The 17,188-nt window shown below is 38.4% G+C and overlaps 1 protein-coding gene across 1 annotated transcript in view; it reads right to left on the reverse strand.

The window, feature by feature from the left end:
- Nucleotides 1–17,188, reverse strand: part of brinp2 (bone morphogenetic protein/retinoic acid inducible neural-specific 2) — a 209,032-nt gene that overhangs the window by 105,664 nt on the left and 86,180 nt on the right. The window contains exon 3 of the mRNA XM_080486630.1: nucleotides 10,469–10,921. Coding sequence (XP_080342756.1) covers nucleotides 10,469–10,854 — 386 coding nt within the window. The 5' untranslated portion in view covers nucleotides 10,855–10,921. The remainder of the gene's footprint in view (nucleotides 1–10,468; nucleotides 10,922–17,188) is intronic.

A 17,188-nucleotide genomic window follows, 5' to 3' on the forward strand; every position in this document is an offset into this window, starting at 1 on the left:
ATGAATAAACTGTATGAATTTCATGGCATAATATGCACAGTCTATTCATGTTACCCATGATTCATAGTTCCAATTACTACAGCTAAAATTACACCATCATCATTTAATTGTTTTGATGTTGTTTTTTTAACTTGTTTTTCTTTGTATTTAATGTACAATGTTTCTGCTTCTTTAGACACATGTTCTTTCTTATAAAATGTTTGAATCTGTTATGTTCATAGTCTGCCTGCTTTATGAATTACCCTTAAGGGACAAATGAAGCGTTTTGAAATTCAATCTAATTACCATTAGATTAATCACTATTAGACAGAGGTGGGTTTGAAATACAACCACTGTACGCTTTTATATTCATTCAGTTTTATTGGATTACTTGCAATGATAGAATTTGTTGTTTTAACTATAAAAAGTAATCAATTAAGCTTATATATATATATAGTACTAAGATTATGTTTATAATTTTGTTTTTTGAAAAATAACATGGACAACTATGTGAACATTTTTTATTGCAATTTCTTTACTTTGATGATAAAGTTCCCCCTGGTGTCTCATCAGAAGAACTTTTAAACTTTTTTGGAGTAAAAACCAAATTCTTGTGCAATTTGCGACAATTTGCTGAAGCAAAGTCGAGCAGCTCAACAGACAATCCAGTTAACGCTGCTGTGTCTCCACGAAGCAGTGAAAAAGGGGCTAAACCCAATTGCAGTACAGGATTTGTCTTTTTGAGGGATATTTTTTATTTATTGATCTGTGTCCATGAAAATCTAATATGGTAAAATTGTAACCTGTAAACTGTGCCACTAATGGTTGAAATGATGATTTACACATAATAATCCCAGTTTTTGGATACACGCTGAAAAAAAGGTTTGCTGCTTTAATTTTTCTTTTTTGGGGCCGTGACCATGTTGGCCCACACGTGCGGGACCAACATGGCCATGTACTGATCATATCAGCAATCAGTGGTTGCTGGAAGAACAGTGATTAACTGGAAGGATTGAACGTGTAACCATTATATCCAGCTGGTTGTTGCCTTGAAATACTCGACCTGCTGTGAGGTGGCATCTGTAAAACCTCTGACTGCTGTGGTATCCGATGCAGACGTGACGGCAGATAAATCCTGAATTTGCAACGTAAAGCCTGTTGAAGCAAACATCTTCTCACTTCGTCATTAGTTATCAGGCCACTGTCAGTGGGTAGTGACTCTGAGCACTGCTCAGGAATTGACCTGTCAATTAATCATCTGCTCTTAAAATCTCGATCTTGCTGAACTGCAACAATATGTAACAACTAGTTAGAGATTTTCGGAGTTTGCATGCATGTTGCACAGCATTCACAAAAAACAATACTGGCTAGAGATTTGCATGATATTACCCAAATAAAACACATTTGCTGTGTTCAAACAGAATATAAAGTACTTTATTAATCCCAGAAGCAATCGATAATTCTTGATCTCACCAAAACAGGGGTTCTATCCATTCCAGCGATCATCACGTCGATTAAAATCAGCCTATTTAAGTGCCGAAGCTTCCAGATGAGATCAGGAGTACTCATTTCTTGCCTTTTCTTATAAACTTAAACTAAACTGAATTTTCCAGCATCTTTAAAAATCTGCCTGTTTGTGAGTATCTGTGACCCAAGCGAGAGAATCCTGAACCACTGCAAATGTAAAACATTTTGTGAACTCCAGAATATATCATGCATTCGCATTATGTTGCAGCCAAAAGAGCTGGGGGATTTAAATGTTTGACGTTTCCTCACAGTTGTTGCAAGATGTTGTTAAAACTAAACTTTCACTGTCATGTGCGGGTCATAGGGGATCGTCAGCGTTATTCTTTTAACGGCCATCAATAGGGATATAACAGCTTGACTTTCATGCCGAAACCACCAATGGAGAGCCTCCAAATAGCCCTTCTCTGTGGAGTTGGATTATTTCGCCACGGATTTCAGTCACGTGAGCGCAGGCAGCAAACTCACAGGAACGCACAGACTTCCCCACCACAGATAGTTTTCCAGCTTTTTTTTTTTTTTTTTTTTTTTAAGGCAATGGTAGCTGATGCAACTTAGGCGATGATGAGATTAAAGGATTTAACGGATTAGGGTTAGCCCAGGAAAATGTGGCTAACATGTATTCCCATCTCCATTACCCCTGATTAAAAGCTAATGAGAGCAGCCAATTTTACTCCTGCTCTGTAGAAAGTTAATGCAGGGAAAAGCCTGCTGGCACTTATTTTCCTTAATGATAATCAGATATTAGCATTAGTAAGGTCACTGGAGTACAATTAGAGACTAGAGAGAAGTGCATTGTACACGTCACGGAGTCGCAGGGCTTCCCGTTTTAACGCAGGCATTCTTCATCAGTGATCTCGAAAATAAACGGCACATTTCGTAACGATTCCAATCTAATCACACCATTGTGTGTTTAATCTGGACTGTCAGTCTCCATTCATTTTGTCCTTGTTCTAGTTTGATCATTATCTTTGTCATCTCTAATCAGATCTTAGAGAAACAATATGATGTTGCTCATTTTACTCAGCATAACACAAATGAGCATTTCCAATGGTACCACAGTAAAAATGTCACATTTAGTCACCAGGAAGGTTGATTTGTAAAGTATGATAATTAAGAAAGAACAAAAAAAGCGAAGAAGAATCAATTATTTGAAGATGTACACTTAAAATCCTTTGCCCAACTGCAGGAACAATTTGACGGTCCCTCAAGCGACTTTTACAGATATTTGCAAATCAGGCACTACATTAGGAATCATGAGGAAAAAGAACAAATTGGCAAAAACCGAGTAAAAACAGTATAGAACAATATTTTATTAACATCGAGGAAAAACGACTTCCATCCTGTAAACATGTTTCCCATCTTTATAAAAGGCTTGTGTCAGATTGTGGAGAGAATACTTATAGTATTAAAGAAAAATGGGAACTGGAAAGTAACACTATAATAGAAGACGAATATTGGGATAAACTTTGCAACAACACCCATAAAGGCATCAACAGTCAGTCTGAGTTTCCAGTCGAATTCTCTCCACTGCTAAGATCTTTTCATACTCCCTTGGTCATTTCAAATTTTGTTAAAGCTCCCTTTGCAGCTCTGTGTTGGAGACAATGCAGTAAAATAGGTGATCATACGCACATATTCTGGGACTGTCCAGTTATTTCTGAATACTGGAAATATATTAAAGATGAAATTGAGAAAATTCTGATCAGAGAACTTCCATTAAAGGTACAGCTCTACCTACTTGGTGCTACACCGGATGATATTTTCACTGCTGACCAAAGATATATTCTGAATATTCTATTATTGGTCACCAAGAAAAATGGAACGGCATTATGGATGAATGTTAAATCACCGAGTGTGGCGGAATGGAAGCAAAGATTGAGAAAAGTTGACCTTATGGAAAAAAATACTGCATCACTGCAGATGAAAACATTTTGATCGGAGATGGAGAATGGTTGGACTATACCTGACAAGGTGAAAAACCTGGGCTGTTAAGGTAGAACGTTAAGATGGGGAAACGGGCCCTGAAAGAAGAAGTTGATTATTGATTGATTGATTGATTGATTTAATCTCATTTGTTTATATGTTTGTTTCTCATTATAATTAAACTGTATCATGTGTATCATAATGCAAATTTGCAGCAATGTATAAAATATATGCAATATGTTTTATCCTTTTTTTTTTTTTTTTTTTTTCTTTTGTTTGTGTTTTGCATCTTGTCACAGATTGTGTTCTATGTTGAGCTGGAAACATAAGGTAAATAAAAAATTCTTAAAAAAAAAGAGAGATGAAACATTAAACTGAGCATCTGTATTCCAAACCTAATATAGGAATGCTTTTAGTAACTCCTTTAATTTTGCCTGGCACTGTCTGACGCTGTAATGTCGTTAGGCCCCCGCCAGCCTTCTTTCACTGCCACTGTCATTGTTTTCACACAAATTGGGAGGAAGTGTGCCAGCGTATCTTGAAGGATACTTTCACTCGCAAGCGCTGTAGTGTTTTGTTGTTGTGGGTAGCGGGGGGATGCAGCAATCACACCAAAAAGCAAAAACAATCCCAGAAATTTACAAATGCATTTCAAAAGTACACGCACAAAGTGGGTGGCAGTGACTCTCCGATTGTGAAGGAGGAGAAATGAGAGGAGGCAGGCATCCACAGCAAAACAGAAAACTGTAAGATGTAATTGCATCATGGCAGGATCATGTTCGCGATCAAGGTTCTCTGTTCTTAACTACATTTAGTATTACTTGTTCAAAATAAAATAAAAATTGTATTGATGAAAAAAAAAACAAGGGTCCTTCAGCATGTTATTAAAGGATTATTATATATTCAAGTAGTAGAAAAGGTACAGGGTTTTCCTTTCCTTTCCTTTCCTTTCCTTTCCATTGCACTCATTTTTAAACACCTTGAGAGGAGAATGTAAAGCATTCAAATCATGTTTGGTGCTGATATCATGAATAAAGAACATATTATATTATCCGACAGTCATTAAATCAAGGACACAAGTTCGGTGACATCAAACTTTGTGGTTCCACACTACATTCAATAATGTCTCTGAAAGCAGTGTCTAGACATATTTGCTATCATAGTAAGTTGAGGCACGAGCAGCAGAACCGTGACTTGAACTGAAAGTGTGACTGCAGCTATAAGTGTTTAATTGTTGTTAAGAATCTTGGGAATATTGTAAGGAGTTTGTATGTTCTCGCTGGGCGGTGTGGGTTTGAATTTTCCATGCATGATAAATATCCATGCAGGTACATATTTTATGCATTTGCAAAGGGTTCGTTCAGTGACCGAGCCATTAACAGTGAGTTGGTGGGATGTGGTAAAACTGTCTTTTTTCTTTCAGCGATACCATTTCAAAATTATAACAACACAGTGGTGCTTTTCTCCCTTTTTTCTTCAAAGTCAAGGACAGGGTCGAAATAAAACTTCCCCAGCATTGAAATTGGGGTTTTTTTTGTTTTGTTTTTTATCATTTTAAACTGGAACAAGTTTCACTCAGTGTCTAACGCTGTAATTTCCATACAGCATCCAAGATTTAAAAGCTTTGAATTAAAGAGAGAGCTCCCTTCTGTATTACATGAGCTATTTTCAGCTCCAAATGTACTTTTTTTGTCCTTCACAGTTGGAAACACTTGCTGGAATTGTCATCATGCATAATGGAAATATAAAGACAACATCTTACATTATTCTTGAATAGTGTTTTGTGTATGGAGATTCTCCAGAAATTAAACAACCGATAACTATAACGGAGATTTGGGGTGTGAACATGTCTCTTGTCCTTTTGTTTTTTTACTATTATGCAAAACTACATAGTGCAAATCAGCGACGAACGTGTGCTTTTGAATCCTTTCCATGCAATAAGTCAGCGTGACAAAAGAATATAAAACCTGGAAACACAAAATCAAAGAAAAAAACCACCTTAAGGTTGCATAAGGCGACAATCTAAAGCTCGTAAATCTCAGGATGCCTCAGCAAAGAGAAAGATTTAATGGGCTCAGTGTCACAAATGCTAAAGATATATTAATCCTCACTTGTTTGTCTTCTGTCTCAGCTAAGAGGTTTTGTGATTTATTATTTTTTTTTCAAATCAAGCATCTAAAAAACTCCGGAAAAGTTGCAATACAGAATCACTCGAAGTGTCCTGCAGCTAAAAAAGAGTCATACGACAATCTGTCCCACTTATGTCACAAAACTTTCACCTGTCATTTCACACTACACTTCCCCCTTCATCTGTAAGTGATGCTGTCATTTCCATTTCATTCAAGTCGAGGCAGAGGGAGATGGAAAGGAAGAGAAGACAGTGGGGAGTGAGGGAGGCAGATAGATGGAGGCAAAAAAACACCTGACATTTTGTGTTTTGTAAAAGAAAAATACTTCATGCTTAAGTGAGACTTCACAGAGAAGAAACTAGTCCACTGAAAGTGGATTAAAAAAAAGTCTTTGGATTAGACATTTCTAACCACCATCTGTGGTCCAAGGAAGGAGATGAGCAGCAGAAAGCTAAAACTGGGACTGGCTAAGAGCAGATCTCACTGTGAACAAGCTGGTTAAGTTCAGCTGACTATTCCTGTGTTAACAAAAAGACAGCCAGAAACAAGGCGGGAGTGAGACAGTGAGTCACAGTCTCTATGAGTCACCTCAAAATGTACTGCGTGTCTTTGGAAAACAGAGTCACAGTGAGCGCCGATAATAACCGAAAGGACGAAGGATTGGCCGATATCGCTTTAATCCAAATTTACATTTGTGATGGAACAAATGGTCATGACAGAATCTATTTTAAAAGAACATGAAAGGAGAGAAAGGAAATGAGATCCCGGAGTTTAAAAGAATGTACGTAATTGCGGCCGAGGAAATCTATCACACGTGGTATTAAATTTGGAGTAATGATAATGGTGACAGGGGCCGACATGAACTTTAGACCTGGAGCAGGACTGCACTGCATCATTTATGGCACGCAGCTGACAGCCTCAGGACACACACACACACACACACACACACACACACACACACACACACACACACACACACTGAGTTCACACTGTCCTCCACAGCAGGATTTTATTCAGGCAAAGATTCTTTTGTTTGTTTGCTTGTTTTCTCTTTTAAAAATAAATATCCAAGCATATCTTCATGCTATGTCTTTGGAAGCTAACGCACTGTGTAAAGTTGTCAAGACCCACCACTGCCTGTGGGTGGTATTCCCGCCGAAGTGCCCGGTGGCCTGGCAGCAACATGGGAGAGTTTTGTGGAACCAATAGCTGTGAAGTCGCGTACAAAAAAAGTGTGCAAAGTCCCATAGGGTCATGGTTACTTGCAGCTCACACCTGGAACACTTTTAGACTTCCTACAGACTAAGAACAAACTGATAAATGTAGAAGTCTTCATTCACTTGCACGTTTTAACTATTTTGAATGAGGGAAACATTCTTGTAACATCGTTTACAGTCATGTTAAGTCAAACCAACACTATCGTAAAGGTTCTCAATTGTTAGAAATATCTTTCTGAACAACAGAATTGTAGTTGCCCTCCTGTTTTTCTTCATACAGGAAAACATGAAGGATTGTAGTATAAGTAGCCGTCAAAACTTAATTCTACAAGCAGGAGTGTCAAACACATTTTAGTTCAGGGGCCACGTACAGCCCAATTTCATTTTGAGAGGGCCGGACTGCTACAGTGGTGCCATGATAAACTTTAAATCTAAACTTTAATGTTTTTATTTGTCGTGGTGCAGAGTAAATGTGATGAAAATGTCTATATATTTTTTTTTTAAAAATAGAGAATTATTACAGAAAACTATAGCAATCTCAGCATAGTCAATTCCAACAATATCATCTGGTGTCTAAAAAGAAGAAACTGTTATAATAATGCATTTTTTCTATTTTTTTTTTTTTTTACAAACTCACTCTCAGCATGGTTTTGAAGCTAATACTAGTTTGCTCGCAACGATCTCAGGGTCTCGATGTTGTGTCTGCTACTTTTAAAAAATATATTTAAAAAAATAAAAATTTTTCTTTGAAATTCTCCCAATTTGCCAGGTTTGCCGTGTTGAGTTGGAGCCTCTTGTGGGCCAGTGTTGGCCCACGGGCTTTATGTTTGACACCCCTGCCCTAGAGCATGAACATAGAGTCAGTACATGCATAGGTGGGGGGTGCGTCTCAAGTGGAAGTGTGTTTAAGCTTTATGAACAGTAAAAACATTACATGGACAAATTAAAGCCTCTCTCGAAGTCTCCACTGGATCTTAACAGTTTTCTTCAGTTTACTTCTTTCTGAATGAAATTTGAAAGGGATATTTTTCATACAGAGATAAAAACTGCCAGGAAAGACAATATTATGATGCACTGTGTTACCTGTTGAAATCCTCTGGGATCGTCATAGATGTCTACTTTATCATATTCTATCCTGCAAGTTCTAATAGCTGCTTATAAAGAAAAAAATTATATTTTGTCAAGTCAATCAGCCGAGGAGTGTGCTACGTTTTCCACATGGATCGTGTTGCAAAAACCATTATATTTGTTAGCATATGTTGACACATCGGGGTGTTTTTTTTACAACTTCCAGGTGGTCTAAACAGATAAGTGTGAGGTGAGAAAAAAAAAAAAAAAGAAAGAAAAAAAAAAAACACCATAAAGAACATTGGTTAAGACCAGAAACGGGATATGTTTTTCAGAGTGAATCCGAACAGATAGAAGAGCAAAAAGTCAACAGGATTGAGTCAAATATGACTGGAGCACAGCCTACACAAGCTGCTCCACTCCATTCTGTGCATGTCCTCGAAATGAGCAGTTCCTCTTTTATCTATCCACACATTACATTGAGGGTATTTAAAGCGTGCCTTTAATCTGCCAGACAAAATACATTTACCATTCCCACAGATCCATGTTTAGTCACTCTTTGAAGTGCCCAATTTATTTTGATAAATTAGCAAAGGCCGAATGAATCACAGCAGAAACTTACTTTATAATCATTTTGCCCCCAAACTGAGGGCACAAGTTGTTGCATAAGCAGCTCATTTAAAATTAATCAGATAATTAAACCCCTAAACTTAGATGCCACCACCACTAGTCTCAAATAAGAATATCCTCAGAAACATTTGTCATTTCCTCATTTATCCCCCTCAGCCAACATGCATATATTCCATCATTTTGCCCTACCAGTGAAAAAAAACGAAACAAAAATTTATATCGAGTCATGTATTTTTACTTCATGATTTAATTCTTGAAGTGCAGCATTTAAAAAAATAAAAATAAAAAAGATAAAAACCCAACCTGAAAACAAGATTTTCACGCACACTGTGGAATTTCTGATATATTTTAGTGTGTGACGCATCCTTTAACATTCCAGTCTGTATTTGGCTTCTGGCCGTTTCAAAATGCTCAGGATTAACTTAAGCGACTGTTTTTTTATCTAAAAAAATTCATGCGACTGTAAATAAATATGTACACCTGTAGGAATAAATTATAATTAACCTGTGGTGAGTGGGTGCCAGCATCTGCAATTTCTTCACATAAAAACAAACCTCAACCAAAAAAAATATATATATATATATCACACAGAACCCGATTTTTAAATGATCTACTTCTTGGAACTAATGAATCGTGTGTCCTGCTGGAGGAAAATGAGCAACTCTGTGTTAAGACAGCGATTTTATCCATTTGTGTTTGTCTGCTGTGTGTGTATTAATATTCTTTATTGTGTGCGGATGAATCTAGTAAGAAGCCAGATGAACAAACTTGGTCATGCTTGCTGGATGATCTGTTACCATATGAAGGAGTGGCTTTTTTAAAACTTTCATGATTTGTTTGTGATGGCCTTTTTCTCAATATCTCAATTGGACTTCAATAAGACACTTCTGTGAACCTCAAGATAGTTTTTTCTTCTTTTTGCAGAAGAGTAGTGAGAAGAATGGTTTTTTGTAATAGAGAAACCTTCAGAGTTGTATTTCTGACGTTAAATTACAAAGATATGCTCTCAGAACAGTTGGCCAGCCTTGGGATTCAATATTTTTTCACTGGTAAATTGTACTTCTTTTAAAACAAAACACTTTCTTGCAACTCAGTGGCAACTTGAAATTTGGGGTGAGTGGCACTTTAATATTTCCGAACACCTACAAACATACAAGTTGCCATTGTTGCTTTCCTTTATAGTTTTACACTATATTGGTCCATATATATATTTATTTATTTTTCTTTTTTGTATTGTTTTGTTTTTTGGAATTGGTGTGAAAGAGTGGAGTAGTTTTATGTTTGAGTTAGGACTTTCAGATCCCAGCATTATGTGTGTGTGTGTGTGTGTGGGGGGGGGGGGGGGGGGGGGGGCATGCTGGTCATGATCTGGAGACAACTGACTGAGATGGCCAAAATGTCAGGTGTGCACAATGAACGGTGACGTGGTGGTCATACCGGGGGAGTAAAAAAGAGTTACAAGTGTTGCAGACTAATGTCAACAAGCTGCTCCAAAGCTTTAAAATTCTGCATCTCAAACGCTTTGGACGGCAGAGACGATGATGAGCTACGGGAGGAGCAGCATCACCGGAGCATGAAAGCAACGATATCTGGAGTGAAATCAGCGAGGCAGCAGATCTATGTGAGGAAACGGCTAAGGACACGGCAGACTGTTTCAGCAAAGATTGTGTCCCACGAACAGTATTTAACAATGTCAACAACAGTTGTTTGATTCCATGTTTTTAAATACCTTTCATTCGGAAAGGGGGTGGTGGTCATCGAAAAGTCATGATCATCCTATATTTGGACCAATTTGGTTAAATACTAAATAATTAATAAATATGAATAATTAAATAGTAAAAGAATGAGAAGGAACATTTAATTTCACCGATAGGTGGACAACCTACAACACCCAGCAGTTTCAGTTGTGGCACCATTTCTTCCCTCTAGTGGCCAATCTGGTAAATGTGCAGCCTCCCACACACACTCACACGGACAGATTCAGTGTTTTCTCACCTGTAGATCTTGTATCTGGTAGAAAATCCCTGCTGAAACCGCTCTCTGAACTCTGTGTACTCCGGACATCTGTGGAAAGGTCCCTTCTCTGACAGCAGCCAGTCCAGCTGACCTCCGCTCTGCCTCGTGTTGAAACCCAATGCTGAGGTGCTCGACGGGGACGAGGAGGACGAGGAGGAGGAGGTGGAGGAAGATGAGGGAGACGACAGAGAACCGTGAAGTACCTTTCCTCCGTGCCCTCCGCTGCCCACCTGTTCAGCTCGGGCCGGCCATGGCAGCCATAGTAACATCCAGGGCAACCATAGGAGCATCAAGGAGGACGCTGACCATCTAGCAAGGCAGGCATGGGAGTACCTCTCTTTTCTCATTGGCCAACGAGTCGCCATGGTCCCGGTGGTGATGGACTAGGACACCTGGGACCGGCATTTCTTCTGACAGTCACCTCCCGCAGGCCTAGATGACAGAAGCACACACACACACACACACACACACACACACGGAACATTAATATTCAGTTTCTTTATAGATTGGAAAAGCATATATTTAGTGTACAAAGGATTTCCTCATAAAATGCGGCTCTGTATCACTGATAGACACAGCTGTCCACACATTGTGATAATGAAGGCAGCGTCACATTCTTCAAACTACTATTCACCATGTCAACGTCAATCACAGCCGTGTGACTCTGTTCATGTAAGAGGTATTCTTTTCGTGCCTGAGATTTACATGGTCATCATTATTGTCACAACATAAACAATACAGAAATCAAAAGATTAATGCTTTTGTTCTGAGCCCAACCCCCAATGACAGCACTGCTCTGTGTAAAAATTGAATTTTACCTAATTTAAGAGATCCCAATACATTCAAAAACAAAATTTTCTGGTTTCAACATGTCTGCGGTCATGTTGTTCTTTAAAAGTCTGATTTGTACAAAATCCTGTTAAAAAAAGAATTCTACTCCTACAGCACACTCCTACATTGCTCATTTTATTTTTTATTTCTTTCTGACTCATCATGCACTTGAAGGCATTTAATAATTCCCCATGGTAAATAATTGTATGTGTAATATATGGTGTGACTGCACCAACAATAGCTTCAATAGTGTGTAATGCACATTTGATGCAATTTTCAGCATTAAAATGTCAATCAAATCTGGAATAACCATTTCTACTTTGGAAGTACAAAATGACAAAAATTAAATATCACTTGGATACTGTTTCACGGCATCTTTAAAAGTGTAGTTCTTATATGGATTTAAAAAAAGAGTATAATTATTTTGCTCTTGTATAAACTTAACCACCAAACTGTGTGTGATGTTGTTTCTGCCTCTTCACTCATGCAAATCAAAGGTCTCCTATCAAGCAGTTTTACAGTGATTGCACAATTCAGAGGTCAGACATGCACAATATGCTTCCACATGATTATATATGCTGACAGGCTGTCGGAGCTGAAGCGACGGGCAGAAAAAAAAACACATAATTTCAGGCTCAGATCAGCAGATATTTCTACAGGTCACAAACACTGTGGTTATCGGACAAAGATGTGAAAGAGCCACAGATCCCTTATTTGTCTCCTCTAATTAAAAAAGTTCTTTTTTCAAACTTCAATCAATCCGTAATCTATTTGCAATAGCTCAAGTTGTTGTTTCTGTAAGATTAAATCAAACCAAGGGGTACAATCATATGCAATTGCATTTAAAGATAAGAAAAAACCCACGGAGAAATGTTGATTCTGTCTTTAATCTGGGCCGGTATTGATTGAAATGCAAAGCAGGCCACTGCATACCCGACATCGTTGAGCTAATGACCAAAGCTAATTGAATAATACAAAGTCAGTGCAGTACGACACATCCCTCAAGTCAAACACTTCGGACTATTTCTAATACCGTTTCATTTCTGTAGGATACACGCTGGACAAAATTCCAACTGCCCATTCCTCTATTTTTTTCCCAACCGAATATTAGACGCTTTCTTTAACATTGTAATCAACCTGTCAGATTCACTGGTTTCCGGTGCTGTACTTTCTCCTTGAGCGCCTTTACACAGTCGGACAATGAGTATCTACTCGGCTATGACTGCAGCACATGACAGCTGTTGAGGTGGCCCGCTGTTCAATTTCCCGCTTTCAATAACACGTAAAATATTAAATTAAAACTCATGAATTATTGTTTTCTTGTCGCTACAGGCCACTGCCACGAGCTGTCTGTCTGTTGTCAACTGCGGTCAAGCACATTAATATCTTCCAGGTGGACTGTCAGCGGTGGTCCGCGCGTGCACTTGCATGCAAATTAAGGTTCGTGTAATAACTTTTTAAATGCAGATAAAGGTCACCTGAATCTTACCATATTGAATTATTACTCTATAAAAAAAAAGGAAGAAAAATAAGTGCGGTTTATACGATTTGATTTAGCTTCATATCTTGTGACAGTTTATGAGACATTACGTTCATAATTAATAAGTCAAGTGATGGGAGACTGTGCAGAAACATTACTTCTGTGTATTTAAGAAACATTGATACATTTAAGAATAATGGAACATGATTTCAAAACGATTGTTTAACTGAACTTTACATTCATGTACAGATTTTTTAAAATTTCCATATTTATTGAGGTATATCTCTATTTTGGCAAAGAGAAGGTCACATATTGACATACAATTGAAGAACTGCAGTGCTGAAGAACATGTAATAACTCCAAATAAGGCTCAAGGACAAAGCGCCCTGCAGATATTTCAGTGGAAAGTGTGGGCTTAGAAAGAAACTGTGCGGAGAGAAGCTGGTAGGTAAAATACATACTGATCAGATATTCAACACGGCCTCAAAAGGTTGAAGGTAGTTTTGTTGAGACATCCGGTATTGAAACCCTTTGCAAATACTTCATCTCTACTCTGGTTAGGTAACTCAGACAATCAGACTGAAGTGTTCCATTAAAATCCAAAGAAATTGTACTGGTGTTATAAGACAGTTCTCCTTCCCCAAAGTCAGATTCGGTTTTCCATTCACCTAAAATATACAGTTGTGTTCTTTTTAGAGTCTTTAACTCTCAACAAAACAACCACAGAAATGGTTGAGTCCGACTGGAAAGTGTGCTTGAAATCCGTTTAATAATAGTAGTAAGTGGACTTTTTACTAAAATTTGTTATTGATGGACCTTTTCATCACATAACATTGTTTTATTACGACTGCAGCCTTGATGTTAAACACATGTTGGTCTGCACTGAAGACAACTTTCCTGCAACTTTCTGAAGGATGGACGCTGCAGATGAAGGATGAATCACACAGAGGCAGATAATCAGCATGACCCCAGAGAGCAAGATCCTCTGCAACGGATGCATTTGTAATTGTGCTAATGTGATTTTAAGATAACCTTCTCCTTTTATAACACTCTAAAGGGGCATTTAATATGAGCTAAAACACAGTTTTTAACACACTCATAAATCTAATGCCAAGTTTCCAATGATGTCATCGAAGCATTAGGGATTTAAAGAAATGAGTGGACTACATTAAGAAAAAATGACGACCAGCAGCAGGCGAGGTCGGAAGAAAATGTTGCAAAAGGATTAGCCGTCGCGACGTATATGATAACAACCTTTGAAAAGTTACACAGGTCAAACATAGGATGACTTTATAAAAAAAGTTAGTTTTTTTTTAGAGGACTGACATTTACTTGCAGAAAAACTTGTGACACGCTTGAGAATACACCGAGTGGCAGCACCGTGACAAGCTTGACTGCCTTCGCTTTCTTGATGACGGGTGTGTTTGGACAAGCATGCCGTCACCTGCCTCCAAACAGATCAGGAGGTGTTCGCGGCACAAGCCGCACAACAGTTTGAGTGTGAAGTCTCCGTATCTAACAGCAAACTCCCACTTCAGACGTAGCTGTCATTTACTCCGCCCAGACAAACTGACACGGCATTAACACTCTTTTCTGAGGTGACACTGTGAAAAGACTTTAGAGTGCCCTTCAGAAAAGTCAAGGCTCGCTCTTCATTTCACCGGTGATGACTGGCTGGAATCCTGGGGGGAGTCTTCGGGGACGAATCAGCATTTCAGAGCGGATATGTAAAGTAGTGGGGATGATGCTTTAAGTGGATTGGGATCCCAAGTATTCCCTGTTTATCTTACAAACAAATTAGAGAATTAATTTCAGGTGGATAAACGCGGGCTCAGACATGAAGAAACAATACTCAGGGTGCTGCATTTTTAATTTTCGCCCACTGCACCGAGAGATTACTGTGGTTTGAAAAGGCAATTAGCAAAGTCATCTGTCAAACGAATGTATTTATGCAATGAAAAGCAGGATGAAAACTTGATGAATAGGATAGCCTGCTGACGCTGGCTCGCACACTGTTTGGCCCAGAGGTAAAGATAGAGTAAATTAAAAATGTGCCAACCTTTGGATATCTAATTTCTCATTTTGTTATGTCCTGAGAGGGCCTGAGACCATATGCTCTGGGAGAAGTCAGCTATACATCCATGACCTAAGTACCTCCTTTACCACAGTTAGTGAGAGTTTCTTCATTGGCCTGACCAGTTTAATTTAGCTCTGTATGCTACAGTTTTCACATTTTTTAATAAGTTTCAGAAATAAAAATTGAGAATGTAATTATTTCAAATACGTGGGTTCAAGGCCTTTCTGTGTGGGATTTGCATGTTGTGTGTGTGGGTTTCCTCTAAGAGTCCAAACACATGCAATAACATTCTCTTAGTGATCTGTTAATATATTTGTAATTATCTTGTAAAAAACCCTTTATTTCCTGGCAATTTTTTAAAGATTGTATTAATAATTAAAAATAAAACATGTATATTTTATTTATTTGTTTTGCTGGAAAATGGATACTCTGTGCTTTTCTTTTTTAAAGTGTCATTTCATCACTTGTTATGATACCAAGTATACTACACGTTACAAAAACTGCTGCAATTTTCTTCTTTTTCAATCAATAAGCTTCAAAACAGCCTCTAATATTGGTGAGGGGGAAAAAAAGGTCATGTGAACATTATAGTTCTGGACAAAGACCATGTTAGCGGAGCTTTTGCAAAAACAAACCGCAGCACAGCATTGATGATGATTATTTGGGGACAATTTTCTGGTCGAAAAGTTGATGTCCAGGTCGGACTCTCAGCTTGTGCTGAATGACAACTGTGCAAGGGTGGAAACAGTTTTGTTTCCTGTTGGAGTAAAGAAAAAGTCCTGTGTGTGAAACAATATGTAAGATTCCGACACGAGAAAATAGGGTGAGTTAAGTCAAGACATCAATGAGCCAACCAGGACAGAATAGATCTTGAAACAGTTGATTTACACTACAGCGTTTACCAAACGGTAACCAAAAGCGAAGAATAAGGACACAAAGCAGGTGAAGAAGGAGAATAATGAATGCTGGTGGACGGAAATCACATACAAAACAATTACAACACAACGTTACGCCTCGAGCTGATCGCGATCAAACGTGATCTCATAGCACAATCGCACATCTGTCCATCTTCAGTACAGTTTCATCCAACTCTGTGTCATGTGGCGCCGGAAGAAACATGATAACCCAGAGAACATGCAAACTCTACAGCGAGCGGTGAATTGGATTCAAACCTGCGACAGTGTTGAAAGCTGCACCACCGTTATGGAAAATAAGCAATGAATGTTAAAAGTAAAGTTCGTCAATATATATAGAATAGTTGGTCATCTCAAAACTAAATATTGGACATAGCTTTAACAAAGCGTATTGGGATTTCTTCAGTTATCGTATAGACTCATGTAGCTCTAACAACAGCAGGAAACAGATGCACTGATGTGAGAAATCACAACCAATTATTTAATTGAAGAAAAACTCGTCCATTTTTCAGCGTTCGACGTTTGCTTGGGTTGTAGATAAGAAAAGATACATATACACATGTACATATGTACACCTGCTTAATAGCTCATACATACTGTATATGCTGGACCTTATGGTGAGTCAGAGAGGAAAAATGGACTAGTTTTTCTCTCCAAGGAGCTGAGATTTGCCTTTCAAATCGAGTTCTGTAACTTCTTAAAACACCATCTCTCGCAGATGTAAGCGTTTGCCATAACTGCCAGGCTTCCTTCTCCTCCGAGACACCCCCGCTAATTATAAAATGCATAAAACATGCGGCAAAAGCCAGCGAGACAATAGAAGGAGATTGTGAATTTTTAGCCCTGACATTTAATGTTCAGCTTGCATTATTCACACACCCTTTGAGTATTTACCCTTCTTTGTGACCCAACTTGGGCAAGCAGCCGGTAAGGTAAGAGCATGAACATCTAGAATCCATATTGGAAAGCAGCGAACGCAGCAGGGGTCTGAGGGCATCCAGGTGAAATGAAGAAATCGACCACATGTCGCACTTAAATAACATCTCACAGACGACAGCTGAGTCAAGAGGGAGCTGGGGCTTATGTTTATTGGATTTTTTTTTCTTTTTTTTTTTTTTCCTTCCATCGCCTTCACTGAGATTATCAGGCAAAGAGGGAGTTGTTGTAACGTGTTTGCACAAAACAGGAGTAAGCAAGAAGGAAAAGAAGGAAAATGAAAAACGTAGGGGAAGCTGGGGAAGGGAACGAGAGGGAAAACAAGGTCCGACAGATTGACAGATGAACTTTTACTGGAAACATGGGTTCTTCTAGAGAATAAAGGCTCAACTTTCGTTTTTAAAGTTCCCACCCGGCTTCTTTGTGACCGAGCCAAAGGCTGAGGTGAAAACCGTTTGACC

Source organism: Lipophrys pholis (assembly GCF_963383615.2).
Source record: "Lipophrys pholis genome assembly, chromosome: 1".
NCBI classification, from domain to species: Eukaryota; Metazoa; Chordata; class Actinopteri; order Blenniiformes; family Blenniidae; genus Lipophrys; species Lipophrys pholis.